General features: G+C 43.4%; 1 protein-coding gene across 1 annotated transcript in view; it reads left to right on the top strand.

The window, feature by feature from the left end:
- The first annotated feature begins 12,740 nt into the window (after positions 1-12,740).
- Positions 12,741-20,357, top strand: part of LOC126266899 (serine protease snake-like) — a 246,321-nt gene continuing 238,704 nt past the window's right edge. The window contains exon 1 of the mRNA XM_049971567.1: positions 12,741-13,044. Coding sequence (XP_049827524.1) covers positions 12,942-13,044 — 103 coding nt within the window. The 5' untranslated portion in view covers positions 12,741-12,941. The remainder of the gene's footprint in view (positions 13,045-20,357) is intronic.

Consider the following 20,357-nt stretch of genomic DNA (forward strand, 5'->3'; position numbering starts at 1 on the left):
TCGGCGGAAGGTGCACGTGCCCGTCGACCTGGGACCGGACCGCAGCGACGCACGGATGCACGCCAAGACCGTAGGATCCTACGCAGTGCCGTAGGGGACCGCACCGCCACTTCCCAGCAAATTAGGGACACTGTTGCTCCTGGGGTATCGGCGAGGACCATTCGCAACCGTCTCCATGAAGCTGGACTACGGTCCCGCACACCGTTAGGCCGTCTTCCGCTCACGCCCCAACATCGTGCAGCCCGCCTCCAGTGGTGTCGCGACAGGCGTGAATGGAGGGACGAATGGAGATGTGTCGTCTTCAGCGATGAGAGTCGCTTCTGCCTTGGTGCCAATGATGGTCGTATGCGTATTTGGCGCCGTGCAGGTGAGCGCCACAATCAGGACTGCGTACGACCGAGGCACACAGGGCCAACACCCGGCATCATGGTGTGGGGAGCGATCTCCTACACTGGCCGTACACCTCTGGTGATCGTCGAGGAGACACTGAATAGTGCACGGTACATCCAAACCGTCATCGAACCCATCGTTCTTCCATTCCTAGACCGGCAAGGGAACTTGCTGTTCCAACAGGACAATGCACGTCCGCATGTATCCCGTGCCACCCAACGTGCTCTAGAAGGTGTAAGTCAACTACCCTGGCCAGCAAGATCTCCGGATCTGTCCCCCATTGAGCATGTTTGGGACTGGATGAATCGTCGTCTCACGCGGTCTGCACGTCCAGCACGAACGCTGGTCCAACTGAGGTGCCAGGTGGAAATGGCATGGCAAGCCGTTCCACAGGTCTACATCCAGCATCTCTACGATCGTGTCCATGGGAGAATAGCAGCCTGCATTGCTGCGAAAGGTGGATATACACTGTACTAGTGCCGACATTGTGCATGCTCTGTTGCCTGTGTCTATGTGCCTGTGGTTCTGTCAGTGTGATCATGTGATGTATCTTACCCCAGGAATGTGTCAATAAAGTTTCCCCTTCCTGGGACAATGAATTCACGGTGTTCTTATTTCAATTTCCAGGAGTGTAGCTAAGCAGGGATGGCTAGAGGACAAATGTAAGGATGTTGAGGCTTATCTCACTAGGGGTAAGATAGATACTGCCTACAGGAAAATTACAGAGACCTTTGGAGAAAAGAGAGCCACTTGTACGAATATTAAGAGCTCAGATGGAAACCCAGTTCTAAGCAAAGAAGGGAAAGCAGAAAGATGGAAGGCGTATATAGAGGGTCTATACAAGGGCGATGTACGTGAGGACAATATTATGGAAATGGAAGAGCATTTAGATGAAATGGAGATATGATACTGCGTAAAGAGTTTGACAGAGCACTGAAAGACCTGAGTCGAAACAAGGCCCCGGGAGTAGACAACATTCCATTAGAACTACTGACAGCCTTGGGAGAGCCAGTCCTGACAAAACTCTACCATCTGGTGAGCAAGATGTACGAGACAGATGAAATACCCTCAGGCATCAAGAAGAATATAATAATTCCAATCCCAAAGAAAGCAGGTGTTGACAGATGTGAAAATTACCGAACTATCAGTTCAATAAGTCATGGCTGCAAAATACTATCACGAATGCTTTACAGACGAATGGAAAAACTAGTAGAAGCCGACCTCGGGGAAGGTCAGTTTGGATTCCGTAGAAATATTGGAACACGTGAGGCAATACTGACCCTAAGACTTATCTTAGAAGCTAGATTAAGGCAAGGCAAACCTACATTCCTAGCATTTGTAGACTTAGAGAAAGCTTTTGACAATGTTGACTGGAATACTCTCTTTCAAATTCTAAAGGTGACAGGGGTAAAATACAGAGACCGAAAGGCTATTTACAATTTGTACAGAAACCAGATGGTAGTTATAAGAGTCGAGGGACGTGAAAGGGAAGCAGTGGTTGGGAAGGGAGTGAGACAGGGTTGTAGCCTGTCCCTATGTTATTAAATCTGTATATTGAGCAAGCAGTAAAGGAAACAAAAGAAAAATTCGGAGTAGGTATTAAAATCCACGGAGAAGAAATAAAAACTTTGAGGTTCGATGATGACATTGTAATTCTGTCAGAGGCAGCAAAGGACTTGGAAGAGCAATTGAACGGAATGGACAGTGTCTTGAAGGGCGGGTATAAGATGAACATCAACGAAAGCAAAACGAGAATAATGGAATGTAGTCGAATTAAGTCGGGCGATGCTGAGGGAATTAGATTAGGAAATGAGACACTTAAAGTAGTCAGGGAGTTTTGCTATTTGGGGAGCAAATTAACTGATGATGATCAAAGTAGAGAGGATATAAAATGTAGACTGGCAATGGCAAGGAAATCGTTTCTGAAGAAGAGAAATTTGTTAACATCGAGTATAGATTTAAATGACAGGAAGTCGTTTCCGAAACTATTTGTATGGAGTGTAGCCATGTATGGAAGTGAAACATGGACGATAATTAGTTTGGACAAGAAGAGAGTGGAAGCCTTTGAAATGTGGTGCTACAGAGGAATGCTGAAGATTAGATGGGTAGATCGCGTAACTAATGAGGAAGTATTGAATAGGACTGGGGAGAAGAGAAGTTTGTGGCACAACTTGACCAGAAGCAGGGATCGGTTGGTAGGGCGTATTCTGAGACATCAAGGGATCACTAATTTAGTACTGGAGGGCAGCGCGGAGGGTAAAAATCGTAGAGGGAGACCAAGAGATGAATACACTAAGCAGATTCAGAAGGATGTAGGTTGCAATAGGTACTGGGAGATGAAGAAGCTTGCACAGGATAGAGTAGCATGGAGAGATGCATCAAACCAGTCTCAGGACTGAAGACCACCACAACAACAACAACAACGATCGACAGCACAGTGACGCAACAAACTATTGCAATTCGTAACATCAAGAACAGCTCCGAGCAAGAAGCCCTGTAGGGGGCATCCCACTGACCCAAACGATCAGCCGTTTATGACTTCAGTGGTGTCAAGCGAGAGCTCATTGGAGAGCAGGATGGAGGTGTCTTATCTTATGAAAACTTGTTCTGCCTCGGTGCCAGTGATAGCCTTGTGTTAGTTTTAAGGAGACTAATTGAGGGTTTGCAACCAGCCTGTGTGCTAGACATACTGCACGTAACCTGGAGCTACGGTATGGGGGACGATTTTGTATCACAGCTGGAACACCCTCGTGCTTATCACACGCACTCCGACTGCGAATATGTACGTCAGTCTGGTGATTCGATTTGCTGAGTTGTCATTCGTGAACAGCATTCCAGAGGGTCTTTCCCAACAGGTTAAAGCTCGCCCACATAACGTAAATGTTACCCAACATACTCTACAGTGTGTCGACATGTTGCCTTGGCCTGCTCGTTCACCACACCTCTCTCCGGTCGAGCATGTATATGACATCATAGGACGGTAACTCCAGCGTTATCCACAAACAACATTAACTGTCCTTGTATTAATGGACCAAGTGCAACAGGCACGGAAAAAGCACATACAGACATGAGGCACCTGCACAATACAATGCATGCGCGTTTGCATACTTGCATCAAACATTCAGGCAGTTTCTTTTGGCGTCAGTGTGTAGAAATAAATTTTTTTATGTCAATGTTTTACTCATTTTATGTAGCTATATAGTCTCGCCATTCAGGAAATAAAATGCTAAAGTGACAACAAAATATCTTGTACACAGAAGTAAGAAGTTGAGAATAACAATTATGTATGTAAACAGAGCAGAATAACTGCGAAATTGATCTTACAGGGTACAGTTAACAGATACAAAGCAGTAAACTATTAAGTAATTTTGTCATATGATGATATGATTGAAGAGCGCTGCTGTTATTTGAAGACAAATGTTGATGGTGTTGGGACAGCAACCAGTCACAAATTTACTTTCAGTTCCTTTATTCAAAGGGTACCGTTACCGGTTTCGAATCGGTATGATTCATCTTCAGACGGTTTCCATGCTTTCCTTACAACATGTGGTGCGTTTTTTTTTTTTCAGATTAATTGTCGTGAAATGTCGGTTTGGAGTGTTTGTTTTCATAACATTCGTCCAACATGCACACGTAAATTTTCCTCACTGGATACTTTAGATTTGTCACAGAAAATATTTCTACCACGCACCACATGTTTTGATACATACAAAATATACTTTGTATGTCACTTTGTGCATACAAAATATACTTTGTATGTATCAAAACATGTGGTGCGTGGGAGAAATCTTTTCTGTGACAAATCGTAAGTGTTCAGTGAGGAAAATTTACGTGTACAACGATAAAAATGCAGTGGGAATGTATTCACATCTGTAGGACGAATGTTATGAAAACAAACACGCCAAACCGACATTTCACGGCAGTTAATCTGTAATAAAAATGCACCACATGTTGTAAGGAAAGTATGGAAACCGTCTGAAGATGAATCATAACGATTCGAAACCGGTAACGGTACCCTTTGAATAAAGGAACTGAAAGTAACTTTATGGCTGGTTGCTGCCCCAACACCATCAGATATTAAGTAAACCCAGACAGCGTCGCATAATAATTATATATCAAAATTGTATTTCTCCTGAATAGTAGGACAATTTGACAGATTGCCCCAGTTAACAGGGCAACTGTGATGTCAGGCATCATGGGTTTCCTTCTTTTAGTAGTCTCTCCCGTTTGGTATTTTGAGTTCACTGCAAGATGCCTCTAGCGCCGAAATGGAAAGCTTGAAATATTGCAACGCTTTCCTTTTACTGGCAGGAGCTATAATACCCGAGTCTGAGACGGAGCGGGTGGGGAGAAGCCTCGACGCCGGGGCAGCCTTTTGTGTTGTGCTGGGGTCGGGGTGGTCAGTGCCGTTATTTTTCTGTCTGGCCGACCTGGGAGGCCTCTAATCCCTAGAAGGACCGGCGCCTGCCTCAAACGGCTCTACCGCAGCACGAACGCCTCCCGGGTGGCCGCCAAAGAGATAGAGATACAGTGGACGCGCAGCACAGCAAAATGAACAACCTCTGCAATGTTTTATGCCGTCACGACAAAGGGGCTTCGTGCAGAATGGCCGTAGGTAATGTGCAAAGTAACTACGAAATAACGTTCAGCTGTTAATGTTCAGTGACAACAGCTAGAAAAAAATTGGCCTCGTTGAGAGCGGACGAACAGCTGTTATTCATTTTCTCTCGACAGTTTCTGTTACATTGCCATAAATACTGTAGTCCCAAACGATCAGCTGCACGACATTGACAGTGAGAAGGCACAACGTGGATGTATCACTTTAAGACCACATTCACGTGTGTTTTAATACACCCTTTTCTACACGAAATATATATCAAATATACGGGGTGTTCAAAAAGTCTCTCCGCTGTGCCGTATGATCGTTAGCCACGCGTGCCGTATGCCGCAGTGAATATACCGAAATAAAACTCAGTGAAATACAAGTTATTAATTATAATGTTACTTATAATCCGTCTTGATTGCAAACTTTTTTATTCCTATGACCGGTTTCGGTTCATTCAGAACCATCTTCAGATCTGATACTTCAGTTACAGGAGTAACCCGTCCAAATCCAGCAACTTTCACATGCTGTGACGCAGCATGTGAAAGTTGCTGGATTTGGACGGGTTACTCCTGTAACTGAAGTATCAGATCTGAAGATGGTTCTGAATGAACCGAAACCGGTCATATGAATAAAAAAAATTGCAATTAAGACGGATTATAAGTAACATTATAAAATCACTGATTGCTGTTATCCCATCAGACATTATGTCTGTTTTTGCAAAGTTATTAATTTATTGAATATTCATTGTTACTTACAAATATTCACATTAAATGTCGAAAGTGTCCGTCCTGTTGTTGAATACACAATTCAATTTGTCTAATCATGTTTCCAAACACAAGCTGTAACATTTCTTCTGTAAGAGTAGCAGTGAAAGTAGATACTGCAGTTTTCAATTCATCGATGGATTTTGGACGGTTTTTATAGACAGTTGCTTTCGCGGCACCCCAGAAGAAAAAGTCAGATCTTAGGTCAGGCGATCGTGGAGGCCAAAGACTCTGCGAAATTATGCGATCACCAAAAACATCAGCAAGCAGTGACGTTGAAACGCGAGCTGTATGCGCGGTTGCAATATCTTCGTGAAAATAACCGTTCAGTTTTTCACTTCCACAAGTTCTCCTATGAATGGGTACAGAATATCTCTGCAGTATCGTTGTGCGTTTATTGTCTCGTTGAAAAATATGGGACCCACAATCCGACGTCCAGAAATTGCAATGCAAACTCCTATTTTCACAATGGATTTGCAGTACTCCACATACGAGAATTTTGCGAGTTCATGTATCCGGATAAATGAAACCACGCCTCATCTGTGAAAAACGTTTCATTAAGAATATCCCTTTCATTTCGTTGAACGAAAGTTTTGAACCATTGACAATAACGCAGTCTGTTGCCATGATCAGTATTTTTCAGTTCTTGCACGCCTATCACCTTTAATGGAAAAAGTTCTAACTTTTTCTTTATAGCTGTGTAGGACGTTCCGACACTAACATTGATTTCCTGGGCGAGTTTTCTTACTGACTTGTTCAGAATCATGGTCATTTTATCAGAAATATCAAGTAGTTTATCCTCAGACAAAACGCTAGGATGACCACTTTTCGGTGCATCTGTCACTGAATCCGTACTTCGAAATTTGTTAAACAAATCTCGCACAGTATCGCGATGTGGGAGTGTTGTCTCCGGGAAAACTGAATTAAATGTTTGACGAACTGAAATTGTGTATTTAACTTCAGCTTTGAACACTTTTTCGACTAAAACACACGTTCTTCAATGGTTAGCACTTTAACAGTGACAAAAACGAAACAAACGAACAAAGGAACTAAACTTAAACCTTCACGTCAAAACGTAACAACACACACCAACGATATTACTGACGCTGGCTGAGATAAACGAAACACTGGAATGTTGGGAGAGTCCACTTGAAGAGAAGTAACCCAGGCAGGCGAACAATCATACGCCACGCTTGTCTAACATCACACGGCTCTGCGGAGAGACTTTTCGAACACCCTGTAGAAAAATAGCGAAATATGTCGGAGACATGTGTAATCCACAATTTTCAGAGAGAATCGCTCTAAAAATGTTTACTATAACGTAAATTGTATGTAGCATGTGGTTAAAAAATGTTTTAATTTCAAATAAACTCTGTGTGACATGTGAAATTACGATTCACAGACCATATACATTAGCATCTAAGTCGCCATGCCAGTCGAATGTGCGACGTCGTTAGCTGCTTGTCGGTATACGAAGCTAAGGCACTATTCAGCTTTGAAACATTTTCTTCCTAAAACAGTACACCGTCTGCTTACCAAACAGATCCAACTTCTGCAACATGACTATCCATGAATATTTGCAAACCAAAATTCAGTATCATAGAGTACATAAGGTATAAAAGGGCAGTGCATTGGCCGAGCTGTTATTTGCACTCAGGTAATATATATGGAACTGGTCACGACGTGATTATGGATGGACGATGGGACTTAAAAGACTTAAAATGCGGAATGGTAATTGGAGCTATACCTATGGGACATACCACTTCGGAAGTCATTAGAGAATTCAATATTCCGAGACCCACAGTATCAAGAGTGGGCCGAGAATATCAAACTTCAGAATTACTCCTCACCACGGGCAATGCAGTAGCCGACAACTTTCACTTAACGTGTAAGTAGGCTGTTTAGGTTTTTATGTTGGTAACGTCACGTAGCGCTCTATATGAAAATCACTGACTGTGCTGTGTGAAGTCTGTGGCTGGTTGGCATTATTGGAATAGTCACTATTGTAGTGTTGGGCAGTTGGATGTGAACAGCGCGTAGCGTTGCGCAGTTGGAAGTGAGCCGCCAGCAGTGTTGAATATGGGAGTGAGATGGCGGAGTTTTGAGTGCGGATGATCTGGACATGTGTCCATCAGAAAGGGTAAATTTGTAATACTGGATATCATGAACTGATACATATATGATGGCTTTAGAACGTTATTAAGGTAAATACATTGTTTGTTTTCTATCAAAATCTTTCATTTGCTAACTATGCCTATCAGTAGTTAGTACCTTCAGTAGTTAGAATCGTTTATTCAGCTGGCAGTATTGGCGCATGCTGTATTGCAGTAGTTCGAGCAACGAAGATTTTTGGGAGGTAAGAGATTCATGAAAGGCATAGGTTATTGTCAGTCACGGCCATTCTTTTGTAGGGATTATTGAAAGTCAGATTGCGTTGCGCTAAAAATATTGTGTGTCAGTTTAGTGATGATCAGAATAAGTAAAGAGAGAAATGTCTGAATACGTTCAGTTTTGCTCAGCTGTTTGAAAATCAAATAACGTAAGGGGTTTACCAGCACAGTAATTCATAAATTTTTCAACGGGGAGGTTTCAAACGACCGACAGTAGTGACTTTTGGGTAGAATTGTCAGTGCAAATACACAAGCAACTCTGCATGTAATAACAACTGTAATCAATGGCAACATAAGACCGACGCGAGTTCCTTGGCTACCAGCACGAAATCGCCTGCAGCAGCTCTCCTGGGATCGTGACCGTACCATTCGGATCCTAAACCTCTGAAAAACCGCAACCTGGTCGTGTGATCCCGATTTCAGTTGGTAAGAGCTGTTAGTGGGGTTCCAATGTTGCGCAGACGCTACGGAGTCATGACCCACGGAACCAAGTTTTCAACAAGCTACTGCGCAACCTGGTGGTGGCTTCATAATGGTGTGTGCTTCGTTCACGTGGAATGGACTGGATCCTCTGATCTGTTCGGCTATGTGTAGACCATTGGAACTATTCATGGATTTTATGTTCCCAGACGGCAATGCGCCATGTCGCATGCCCACAGCTGTTCGCGATTGGTTTGTGGTACATTCTGGATATTTCGAGTGAATAGTTTGGCCACTCAGACAGCCCGACATGAATCCCATCTAACATTTACGGGACATAATCGAGAGGCCATTTTGTGCACAAAACCTGCACCGGCAGTACTTTCACAGTTATGGACGACTATGGAGGCAGCATGGCTCAATATTTCTTCAGGGGACTTCCAACGACCTGTTGAGTCCATGCCATTTCGAGTTGCTGCAGTATGTCTAGCAAAAGAAGTTACCTGTTGACTTTTGTCACCTCCATGTATACTAACGACCGAGAGCAGTGGCTTTCGGGTAGAATTTTGAGTGCTAACACACAAGCAATTCTGCATGGAATAACCACTGAAATCAATGGCAGCATAAATTTAACAGAAATCTGCAAAGCCAGATACTGCAGGAAGGCCTGTTGGCTAAGTGAATTTGGGAGATCAGAAATTTGGGGCATCACCCGTACAAATTAAGTTATCTGTTGAGGTATCAAGGAATCGCCAGTCTGGCAGTGAAAATGGGGGAGGGGTGTAAAAATTGTAGGGAAACGAAGCGTCCAGTACAGTAAGCAGGTTAAAATGGATGTAGGTTGCCGTAGTTATGAAGAAATGGAGGCCTGATCTGAATATACTAGTTTGGTGAACTGCATCAAACAAGTCTTCGAACTGAAGACTACAACAACAGCAGCAGCAACTACTACTTGCCTATTCAGTTGTCAGAAACTGTGTCACTGTTTTAAAGTACTTACACAAAAAAGATTCCCCATACCTAACATCCAGCAACGAAGTCTTCAATCAGAGCAAAAATTGTGCTTCTGAAGTGTTGGAAACGTTACAGACGATACTGAAAGGCTTTGACAAAACTCTCAGTTGTCAAGAAATTCTGGGACTATCGTATGACATAAGATGTATGGCAAGGAGCACTTAGATGAAAGGCGTCTTTCAGCACAATTGAACAAATCGTAAAAGTACACAATATAAACAAACTTACAGAACATATGAAAAAATATGTAGACTAATTTTCAACTTTTGTACAGATTTGGAAGTGTTTTATACGATGAGTACACGGGAGACGTAATTTCCAAAGCCAGTATTGTAATTCTGTAGCTTACAAAATCATATACCAACTCTTTCGCTTTCAAAAAACTGCTAAATGACTATATAAAATATACTGTCTAATGGCACAGACTGTCACCACATGGAGCGCTAAATAACATGCCTCAGCCGCTTCGCGCTACCGGATCGAAAGTATCTGGACCTCCATTAGCTGACTTGTATGGTGTGTGTCCACGGTTTAACGGTTGAATGTCTGTTGATGCATGCCAGCCCTTTCATCTTCATTCTTCCTGTTGGTGATGTGACTGAAGTGGAAAAGCGCTTTACAGCCCAAGTGAACAAATACATAAATGTACACAATATAAACAAACTTACAGAACATATGAAAATCAATACCTCATGAACTGAGATGCAGGGACTGACGAGCATTGCTCAGATTGGTTGTAGAAAATCGCATGAAATCAGCGTAACGAATCACTCGTGAGTTCCGAAGTGCTGAGAGCAGTCCAGTTAGCACAAAGACTGTGCGCTGGAAGTTAAATATGGTGGTCGCGCAGCTCCTCATATGCGACATATTTCTGAAGTCATGACCGAGTGGCACATGAGTAACGCCACAGGGCTATGGATAATTGGAAGCGAGTGATTTGGCGTGATGAACCACGCTATACCCTTTGTCAGTCCGATAGAAGGATTTGCGTTTGGCGAATTTCTGAAGAACGTTACCTGCCATTATGTGCAGTGATAAGAGTGACGTACGGAGGAGGTGGTGTTACGGTGCTACGGTATGGAGGTGCTTTTCATGATTGTTGTGTGGTCTCCTTATTGCCCTTAAGGAAACGCTAAATGTGGAAGGAGATTATCACAATTTGTAGCACTGGATATCGTGTAGAGTAGAGGAACAGTTTGGAGATGATGACTGTATTATCATGACAATGCACGCTGTCATAAAGCAGCATCAGTGAGGCACTGGTTTGTGGACAGTAACATTATTGAAATGGACTGACCTGCCACGATTCCCGACCTGAACCCAATGGATACCTTTAGAATGAGTTTTTCATCGATTTCCTCCAGACCCCAGCATCAAGATCACTGGCTTCTCCGGCTTTTACTCTTGAGGAAGTACAGGCTGCCTTTCCACTAGAGACATTCAGACACTTCTTTGAAAGTGTACCCAGCAAATTTCAAGCCGTTATAAAGACGAAGGGTGAACACATCTATATTAGTGCCCACTAATACACTACTGGCAATTAAAATTGCTACACCAAGAAGAAATGCAGATGATAAACGGGTATTCATTAGACAAATATATTATACTAGAACTGACATATGATTACATTTTCACGCAATTTGGATGCAGAGATCCTGAGAAATCTGTACCCAGAACAACCACCTCTAGCCGTAATAACGGCCTTGATACGCCTGGGCATTGAGTCAAACAGAGATTGGATGGCGTGTACAGGTACAGCTGCCCATGCAGCTTCAGCACGATACCACAGTTCATCCAGAGTAGTGACTGGCGTATTGTGACGAGCCAGTTGCTCGGCCACCATTGACCAGACGTTTTCAATTGGTGAGATATCTCGAGAACGTGCTGGCCACGGCAGCAATCGAACATTTTCTGTATCCAGAAAGGCCCGTACAGGACCTGCAACATGCGATCGTGCATTATCCTGCTGAAATGTAGGGTTTCGCAGGGATCGAATGAAGGGTAGAGCCACGGGTCGTAAAACATCTGAAACGTAACGTTCACTGTTCAAAGTGCCCCCATACCGTCACGCCGGGTGATACGCCAGTATGGCGATGAGGAATATACACTTCCTATGTGCGTTCACCGCGATGACGCCAAACACGGATGTGACCATCATGATGCTGTAAACAGAACCTGGATTCATTCGAAAAAATGACGTTTTGCTATTCGTACACCCAGGTTCGTCGTTGAGTACACCATCGCAGGCGCTCCTGTCTGTGATGCAGTGTCAAGGGTAACCGCAGCCACGGTCTCCGAGCTGATAGTTCATGCTGTTGCAAACGTCGTCGAACTGTTCGTGCAGATGGTTGTTGTCTTGTAGACGACCTCATCTGTTGACTCAGGGATCGAGACATGGCTGCACGATCCGTTATAGGCATGCGGATAAGATGACTGTCACCTCGACTGCTAGTGATTCCAGGCCGTTGGGATCCAGCACGGCGTTCCGTATTACGCTACTGAACCCACCGATTCCATATTCTGCTAACAGTCATTGGATGTCGAGTAACGCGAGCAGTAATGTCGCGATACGATAAACCGAAATCGTGATAGACTACAATCCGACCTTTATCAAAGTCGGAAACGTGATGGTACGCATTTCTCTTCCTTACACGAGGCATCACAACAACGTTTCACCAGTCAACGCCGGTCAACTGCTGTTTGTGTATGAGAAATCGGTTGGAAACTTTCCTCAAGTCAGCACGTTGTAGGTGTCGCCACCGGCGCCAACTTTGTGTGAATGCTCTGAAAAGCTTTGCATATCACAGCATCTTCTTCCTGTCGGTTAAATTTCGCGTCTGTAGCACGTCATCTTAATGGTGTAGCAATTTTAGTGGCCAGAGTGTAATTGTCGGGGTATCTTTGAGCAGATATTGTATTCAGAAGGTATGTTTTTCTCCCAGAATGAAAGACAACTTTATAAAGTCTTCGCGATGTGTTGGTCGGACTACGTTAGACGAAGAACCATGTCGAATAGCATCCTTTGGACCTTGAAGAAGCAACCTATGGAAATAACGATGAACCCTGTACCGGGATCCCAAAGGTCACCGTGATCGGTCGCCAATGTCGTCGGCGGTGAGAGCGAAACCTGTTTTCTGAGAAGCTAAACTCCTGCAGTACCCCAACAACAAGGCAGGTAGAGGCGGCTGCGAACGGGACAGCTTTCTATACGCGTGCGCGGTCTTCAAAACTGTGACGTCAGCGGAGAGCGCTGCCGCCAGCTGGGCCCGGAGTCTGCGCGGGTAGCAGCGCTTCAGTCGGCCGGCAACCGTCGGAGAGTGCGGACGTGCGTGATGTGAGTGTTCCATAGTTGGCAACATGGCAGTGCGACGTTCCTTCTCCCGCTCGGGAATCGCGAGGTGGGCGTTGATTACAATCGCGCTTCTACTCGTCGCGGCGACAGCCAACGCCCAAAGGGGTGGTGAGTATATTTCTAAGTACGGAAATAAACTTTACTGCGTCTACGAACGGGCAAACAGGGAAAAATGTATCACCGGACGCTACTGCATATATTTTAACATAATTACTACTCCTCGATAATACATGACTATTGTTGCTGTTGCTCACGCTTCTTAAGGGAATTGTCGATTAACCCACTGTCAGGATCCGTGACACCCTATTGTAGTGTAAAAATACGGGGTTAGACATGGTATAACTGAGATAGAAGAGAATAGAAGGTTTCGAAATGTGGTGCTACAGAAGGATGCTGAAGACTGCTGAAGACTAGATGGATAGATCACATAACTAATGAGGAGGTATTGAACAGAATTGGGGAAAAGGAAATTTGTGGCACAACTTGACCAGAAGAAGGGATCGGTTGGTAGGTCGTATTCTGAGACATCAAGGGATCACCAATTTTGTATTGGAGTTCAGCGTGGAGGGTAAAAATCGTAGAGGGAGACCAAGAGATAAATACACTAAACAGATTCGGAAGGATGTAGTTTGCAGTAGATACTGGGAGATGAAGAAACTTGCACAGGATACAGTAGCATGGAGAGCTGCATCAAACCAGTCTGGACTGAAGACAACAACAACAACAACAATCGAGATATATAAACGTGTGTGTGTGTGTGTGTGTGTGTGTGTGTGTGTGTGTGTGTGTGTGTAAGCGTATGCTCGAACGGATGGTCGAGACTGTATACAGTTTTGGTTGCCGTAAATATTTCAACTTTTAAATTACAGTAGTTCAAAAGAAAAACGCCTTCTTCATGCTGCATATTAAGGTAGGTGAGTTAGACGCGTTTCGCATTAGTTACAGGACACCTTCAGTGAGAGTCAGATCAGCGTCTAAATCATTATCTGTAAACCCAACAGCTTTCTCTCTTGTGAGAAACTGTTTGAAAGTTTGCAGTTACGAGAGGAACCTGTTTGGCCAACAAATAATGAATTAGACGCTATCTGACACTCACTGAAAGTTCCTTGCAACTAAGGCGAAATGCATCTGTGCACAAGTTAAATATATAAAAAACATGCAAAAGGCGGTTTCCTTCTGAGCTACTGCAGTTTACACACAGTTGCTGCGAAGATGGCCACCACAAGAAACTTATTCAACTTGTGCCGCTCTTTATGTATTTGCTTTATGCGTTCAGTGGTGTTAAGAACCCCAAAATGGATTGTACTGTTTAATATTGAAGATTCCCTACTCTCTCTTTTACACGTTCATCACTTTAGGCTATGCATTACCTCGTTCCTATAATATACACGAAGAGACGACTGACACTAGACTGAATACTCTCTAATAAGCGGCACGCGTAAATTTCGATACTCTGTCAATTCTCAGCGCACCCGTCATTATTGTTATATTCACATGATTCGCTTTACCAGATTTCATCGATGTTTCCATCAGTTTGCATTTATTTTTAGATTTAAGTGCTGCCGAGAACGTCTGGCGTCGCCTCATTCCCAGGAGGATGTTTTGCAGCAGTTACGCAACTGACTCACCTGCTCGTAGAGTCCAAAACACCACATACACAACGGTATGTGACGAAGCTGTAGCTCGGTAATCTCAATGGCTTTTCTATTATGTACGAAGTTTAAGGTACTCAAGGTGCCATCGTAATATCGTCGTTTTAACAGGACTGACAGATGGGAATCTGTAATGCGCAGATGGAAAACTACTAGGTTGCTTATGAAAATGGAGTACTGGTCCCTTGATTGATTAGTAATTTATATAACAGGAGCTGGCCACATGCTGATTATGGAGATTGCTCTACCGTCAAATCAAATGTGATTAATTTGAAAAGTAAATCATTGCAGCCAGTCCCATTTATTGATCTCCCAGCTATACGTCTCAGAGGATTATATCTCCATCATCAGGTAGATTTATTTCAATTAATAAGGCATTGATAATTTGCATCTACTATGTTTTGTGAGCAATCTGTAGCACAGAAACTGTACACACTCTAATGTTATGTGGAACTTTAGGTTTCATAGGTGAGCAGTAATGCAAACACCTATCCTGTGCTGGCCGACAGTGTCTGGTTGCCCACGAAATCTCTTACATATAAAATCTCTATGTTTTCTTATAAGCTAGCGCGCTGCGAGTTGAGTTATACGAACAGGTCACACATGTAAACCATGTATGCCTTATTAATGGCAATAAATCCAGCTGATGATCGGGGGATAATGCTCCAAACCGCTTAGAGTGAAGAACAATAGATTTGATTCGTTACAGTAATTTGTATTTCCAACTGAACGGCCATTGTCAGTTCTAATCCATAATGTCTGCATTTAAGGTAAATGTAATTCACCGAACAGTTTCAGGACCGTGAAAAAACTTTGTTCTTGTTCTTGTTCTTGAGGCGGAGTCCCTGAATCAATTATTGCGTTAACACTAGTGTGAACAAGACTCTCCTGTATGCAAAGAAGTTGCATTTTGTCACAGAACTAGTCAGTAATATTGTTTTATCATCTCACGAAAAGCTCAGTCTAGATAATTTGTATCAACTGTTATTTTCTGTTTCGGCCCATTTAGGCTTTTTTTATTTAACACTAAAATAGAAGACTTTGCTGTCACTGTCGTCATCTAGTCTACGTTACAACCGCGTGATGTTGAGGATTGAGGTTATTGATATAATTTACGTCACCTGTACTGAAGTCCCATGTTACCTGTTCTCCTTATATCCCAACACTCCTTATAGCATTGTGATCAGAGCCTTCCCTAATGTCCAGCTTTCAGTATGGCAAGTGGTAGTTGCTGGACCGATGTCATTCATGGGAAGAGATGAGGTGTCTTCTTTCTTATTCCCCACCCCCTTTCGTCTTGTCTCCGGGAGCTGTTGAGCACTTGAGAGACTTACAATAAGTTTCCCCATGATTTCTTTTCTCTTTCGCGCTTTAGTATTTCGCAGCTGTATTGCACAGGATACGTCCAGGTTATGGCATCTTATTAAGTGTCCGGATTGCTCCGCAGGTACACGTAACATTCACCTCATTTCCCCAGGTGACCAAAATTGTTCTGCCTCTTGACTCTTGTTCTTGTTCTATTAAGGGTCTCCAAGTAGTGTAGCCCAGATGGCAGCCGCAGTTCGTTTCGTTTCTTCCCTTGCAGTGAAGCACTCTTTCTTAGGAGCACTCTCTTGCCACAGGAAAACATTTCTAACATTTGACGTCTAATGGTAATGTTCATTGCAAAAATTTATCGTGGACATGACGCAACTGTATTATTGTACATGAAATGTTTACGATTTTCAATCTGATATCTGTCTCCCAACACTCTGCGTCTTAAGGGTGGGGGGTCAATGCTGGACAACAGGTAGACCTTCGGAGCTAGGTTGGTCTGTTGCAGATCTTAACTAAGTGAATTGACTCTTAAGGCAACTTCTACATTCCTGGTGTAAATCGATGCTCCCTAAACTATATCTCCCACACCCAGAGTCCCAAATGCATTTGATTGAGAACCAGGGGGTTTTGCTCCCCACGTACAACTTGTCAACTTTTCAAGATTATGTATCTGCTGCGGAATTTTCCTTTCAAAGCCATGCAGTCTGTTCTGGAAAGTAGGGTGCGAAACAGAGTAATTGGCATATATTCTGGGATGTCACAGTGCTGAATTTCCAATCCTCTCCACTTAATATTAAGTTTTCTGCCAGCGTCTCTATTTCTAAAATGGAAAGCAATTGAGTCTTTCCTAGATTAGGCTTAGGTTGATTCAGATCATAAAACTATCCCAATGGTTCAAGTGTATTGATTATCTTGGCAATCAGTTTCTTCAAAGGCTCTCCCTGGAGTCGTCACACCTGAGTCATCTGCATAGGTACGTCCCAAGGTGTGTCGAAGATCTGGGTGCTCACTCTTATAAACGTTTTTGAAGAAAAGGGGGGGGGGGGGGGGGTAGCAACATATTGCCTTCAGGTAGTCAGCTCTTCTGATTTCTCCGGCGGCTCTTCTTACCTTACGGCTTCTCCAAGATTTAGTTTTAATATGTTTACTTACCTTACATGAGGTAACCTTCACCAGATTGAGGAAGATTACCCAATGGTAGAAACACACATTATTGCCGAAACAAAGATGGCTCAGGTGTGTCTAACCAGTTTGCAAATCTGAATGTTCCTCGTACAAATTGATGTTGTTGTTTGTTTGTTTTTGTACGTACGTGATGCATGTGGCTGCATATGTGCTCGTTCAAGTTACGTCAAGAGTTACTCGCAGATACATCAGTGTGTTATGGTGCTGCAGAGTAACTACTTGACGTTTTTGAGTGTAATTAATATCTAACTTTTGCATGAATCCAAGAAAAGAAGGGTTTGATTTTAGCAGGTTCCAACTGCAACAACAACCTGATAGATTTGTCAAGTTTCGTACCATCTCAACGGATTCAAAGCTTGTGCTCTGCAACGCAAAGGCTACAGTTTTTTGCATTCGCCAAGTGTCTAATGTTTGGCCTCTGCATCATCCATCGTTGTATTTCGAAGTCCCCTGGAGCTAGAGCACTGTCTCCAATGACATTTATAATCACGAGGCCTCATAAATTAGTTGGAAACGGAAGGCTGAATTTTAAGATGGTACTAATAAAACAGCGCAACGACATACCGCTCTCATCAAGAAGTAAAAAGTTCAACGGTTTCTTGTGGAACGAATGCGAAAAACGCGTATTCAACAGAATCTTTTGTGTGATGTGCAATTAACTTCTGTTTTCATGAAAAAATGTTTAACTAGTAAGACAGTTAGTCACAAAATGTTTATAGATGCCATTTACGTAACTTTCACTGAGCTCCCATTGCCGTTATAGGCCCTGCTCGAACCAGAACTCTTCCTTATTAGCACGAGTTCGGGTTGTAGGGTTAGTGGAAATTTCCTCCACCTTCACTGGCCACACAATTCACTGGACGAAGTTTACGGGATACAGCTAACCGGTCGGGTTACGCCAGTGAGGGAAACTTGTAAGTGTAGTGTACAGCAATGATGATGAATTTGTTCATTGCAACTACTAATGGGTGGGACTCCCAACTGTCAACAGCACCTTCTACAAAATACTGAAAATAAAGGCCAAAGAACAGAACTCGCAGAGTTCTCTGTCGCGCCGTCGGCATCGTTTCACTCTGCACGATTGCAGCTGCGTGTAAAAAATAACACTTTGCTGGCCTCCTCGTGAAATTTTCCAACCGCACTTTTAAAGACCAGTTTATCTGTCCCACGACGACTCGCGAAGTATCACAATGTCGAAGAGATAACTGTAGCGGCGCTTGGAAACGTGCCACCATTTTTGAATATATTAGCTCACGATCAGCCGTCAGACCGCGTTCCATGAATCACTGGAAAAGAACAAAGTGCTTTGCGAGACAGATTTATTTGCAACGTTGAGCAGCAATTCCCCAGCATCATAGTTGCTGGTCTCATCATGGAAAGTTCAGAGACAGATAGAATCGCCTTGTCGTACAATGTCTGTAAAGTTAACAAAAGCCGAGGCTTGATAATTGCACCATTTGGTAGGTCCAGTACTGAGACTTTTCTCAGTGAGGGTTTGGATAGACGATACACATGACGCTCGTGCAGTACACCTGAAAGCAACAAAGATCTGTTTTTTATCTACCATACATGCTCGCTGAAAGTACGAACCTACACGATAACAGAATCATGACGGAACTCCACGCCATTACACAAGTCATATTTATGTGTTTGATAGGTACCATCACGGGCGCCCGGTATATGCCGTTTTCTTCTTTTGAGTCACCAGTCTTCTGACTGGTTTGATGTGGCCAGCCACGGATTCCTCTCCTGTGCCAAATCCTTCATTTCAGAGTAGCACCTGCAACCTACGTCCTCAATTATTTGCTGGATGTGTTCCAATCTCTGTCATCTCTACCGTTTTTTGCCCCTAGAGCCAGGGGGAATCATTCTCTGATGTCTTAACAGATCTCCTACCAACCTGTCTCTTCTCCTTGTCAGTGTTTTCCACATATTCCTTTCCACTCCAATTCTGCACAGAACCACCTCTTTCCTTACCTTATCAGTCCACTTATTCCCCCGTCGGGCCGGCCGTGCCTTACGGCGCTACAGTCTGGAACCGCGAGACCACTACGGTCGCAGGTTCCAATCCTGCCTCGGACATGTATGTGTGTGATGTTCTTAGGTTAGTTACGTTTAAGTAGTTCTAAGTTGTAGGGGACTGATGAACTCAGAAGTTGAGTCCCATAGTGCTCAGAGCCATTTGAACCATTTTTGAACCCCCTTCGGAGGTTCGAGTCCTCCCTCGGGCATGTGTGTGTGTGTGTGTGTGTGTGTGTGTGTGTGTGTGTGTGTGTGTGTGTGTGTGTGTGTGTCGTCCTTAGCGTAAGTTAGTTTAAGTAGTGTGTAAGCTTAGGGACTGATGACCGCAGCAGTTTGGTCCCATAAAACCTTACCACCAAATCGTTGTTGTTGTTGTCCTGAGACTGGTTTGATGCAGCTCTCCATGCTACCCTATCCTGTGCAAGTTTCTTCATCTCCCGGTACCTACTGCAACCTACATCCTTCTGAAGCTGCTTAGTGTATTCATCTCTTTGTCTCTCTCTACGATTTTTACCCTCCACGCTGCCCTCCAATACTAAATTGGTGATCCCTCGATGAATCAGAACATGTCCTACCAACCGATCCCTTCTTCTAGTCAAGTTGTGCCACAAACTTCTTTTCTCCCCAATCCTATTCAATACCTCATTAGTTATGTGATCTACCCATCTAATCTTCAGCATTCTTCTGTAGCACCACATTTCCAAAGCTTCTATTCTCTTCTTGTCCGAACTATTTATCGTCCATGTTTCACTTCCATACATGACTACACTCCACACAAATACTTTCAGAAATGTCTTCCTGACACTTAAACCTATACTCGATATTAACACATTTCTCTTCAGAAACGCTTTCCTTGCTATTGACAGTCTACAGTTTATATCCTCTCTACTTCGACTATCATCAGTTATTATGCTCCCCAAATAGCAAAACTCCTTTACTACTTTAAGTGTCTCACTTCCTAATCTAATTCCCTCAGAATCACCCGACTTAATTCGACTACATTCCATTATCCTCGTTTTACTTTTGTTGATGTTCATCTTATATCCTCCTTTCAGGACACTATCGATTCCGTTCAGCTGCTGTTCCAGGTCCTTTGCTGTCCCTGACAGAATTACAATGTCATCGGCGAACCTCAAAGTTTTTATTTCTTCTCCATGGATTTCAATACCTACTCCGAATTTTTCTTTTGTTTCCTTCACTGCTTGCTCAGCATACCGATTGAATAACATTGGGGAGATGCTACAA

Source organism: Schistocerca gregaria, chromosome 4 (genome assembly GCF_023897955.1).
Source record: "Schistocerca gregaria isolate iqSchGreg1 chromosome 4, iqSchGreg1.2, whole genome shotgun sequence".
NCBI lineage: Eukaryota > Metazoa > Arthropoda > Insecta > Orthoptera > Acrididae > Schistocerca > Schistocerca gregaria.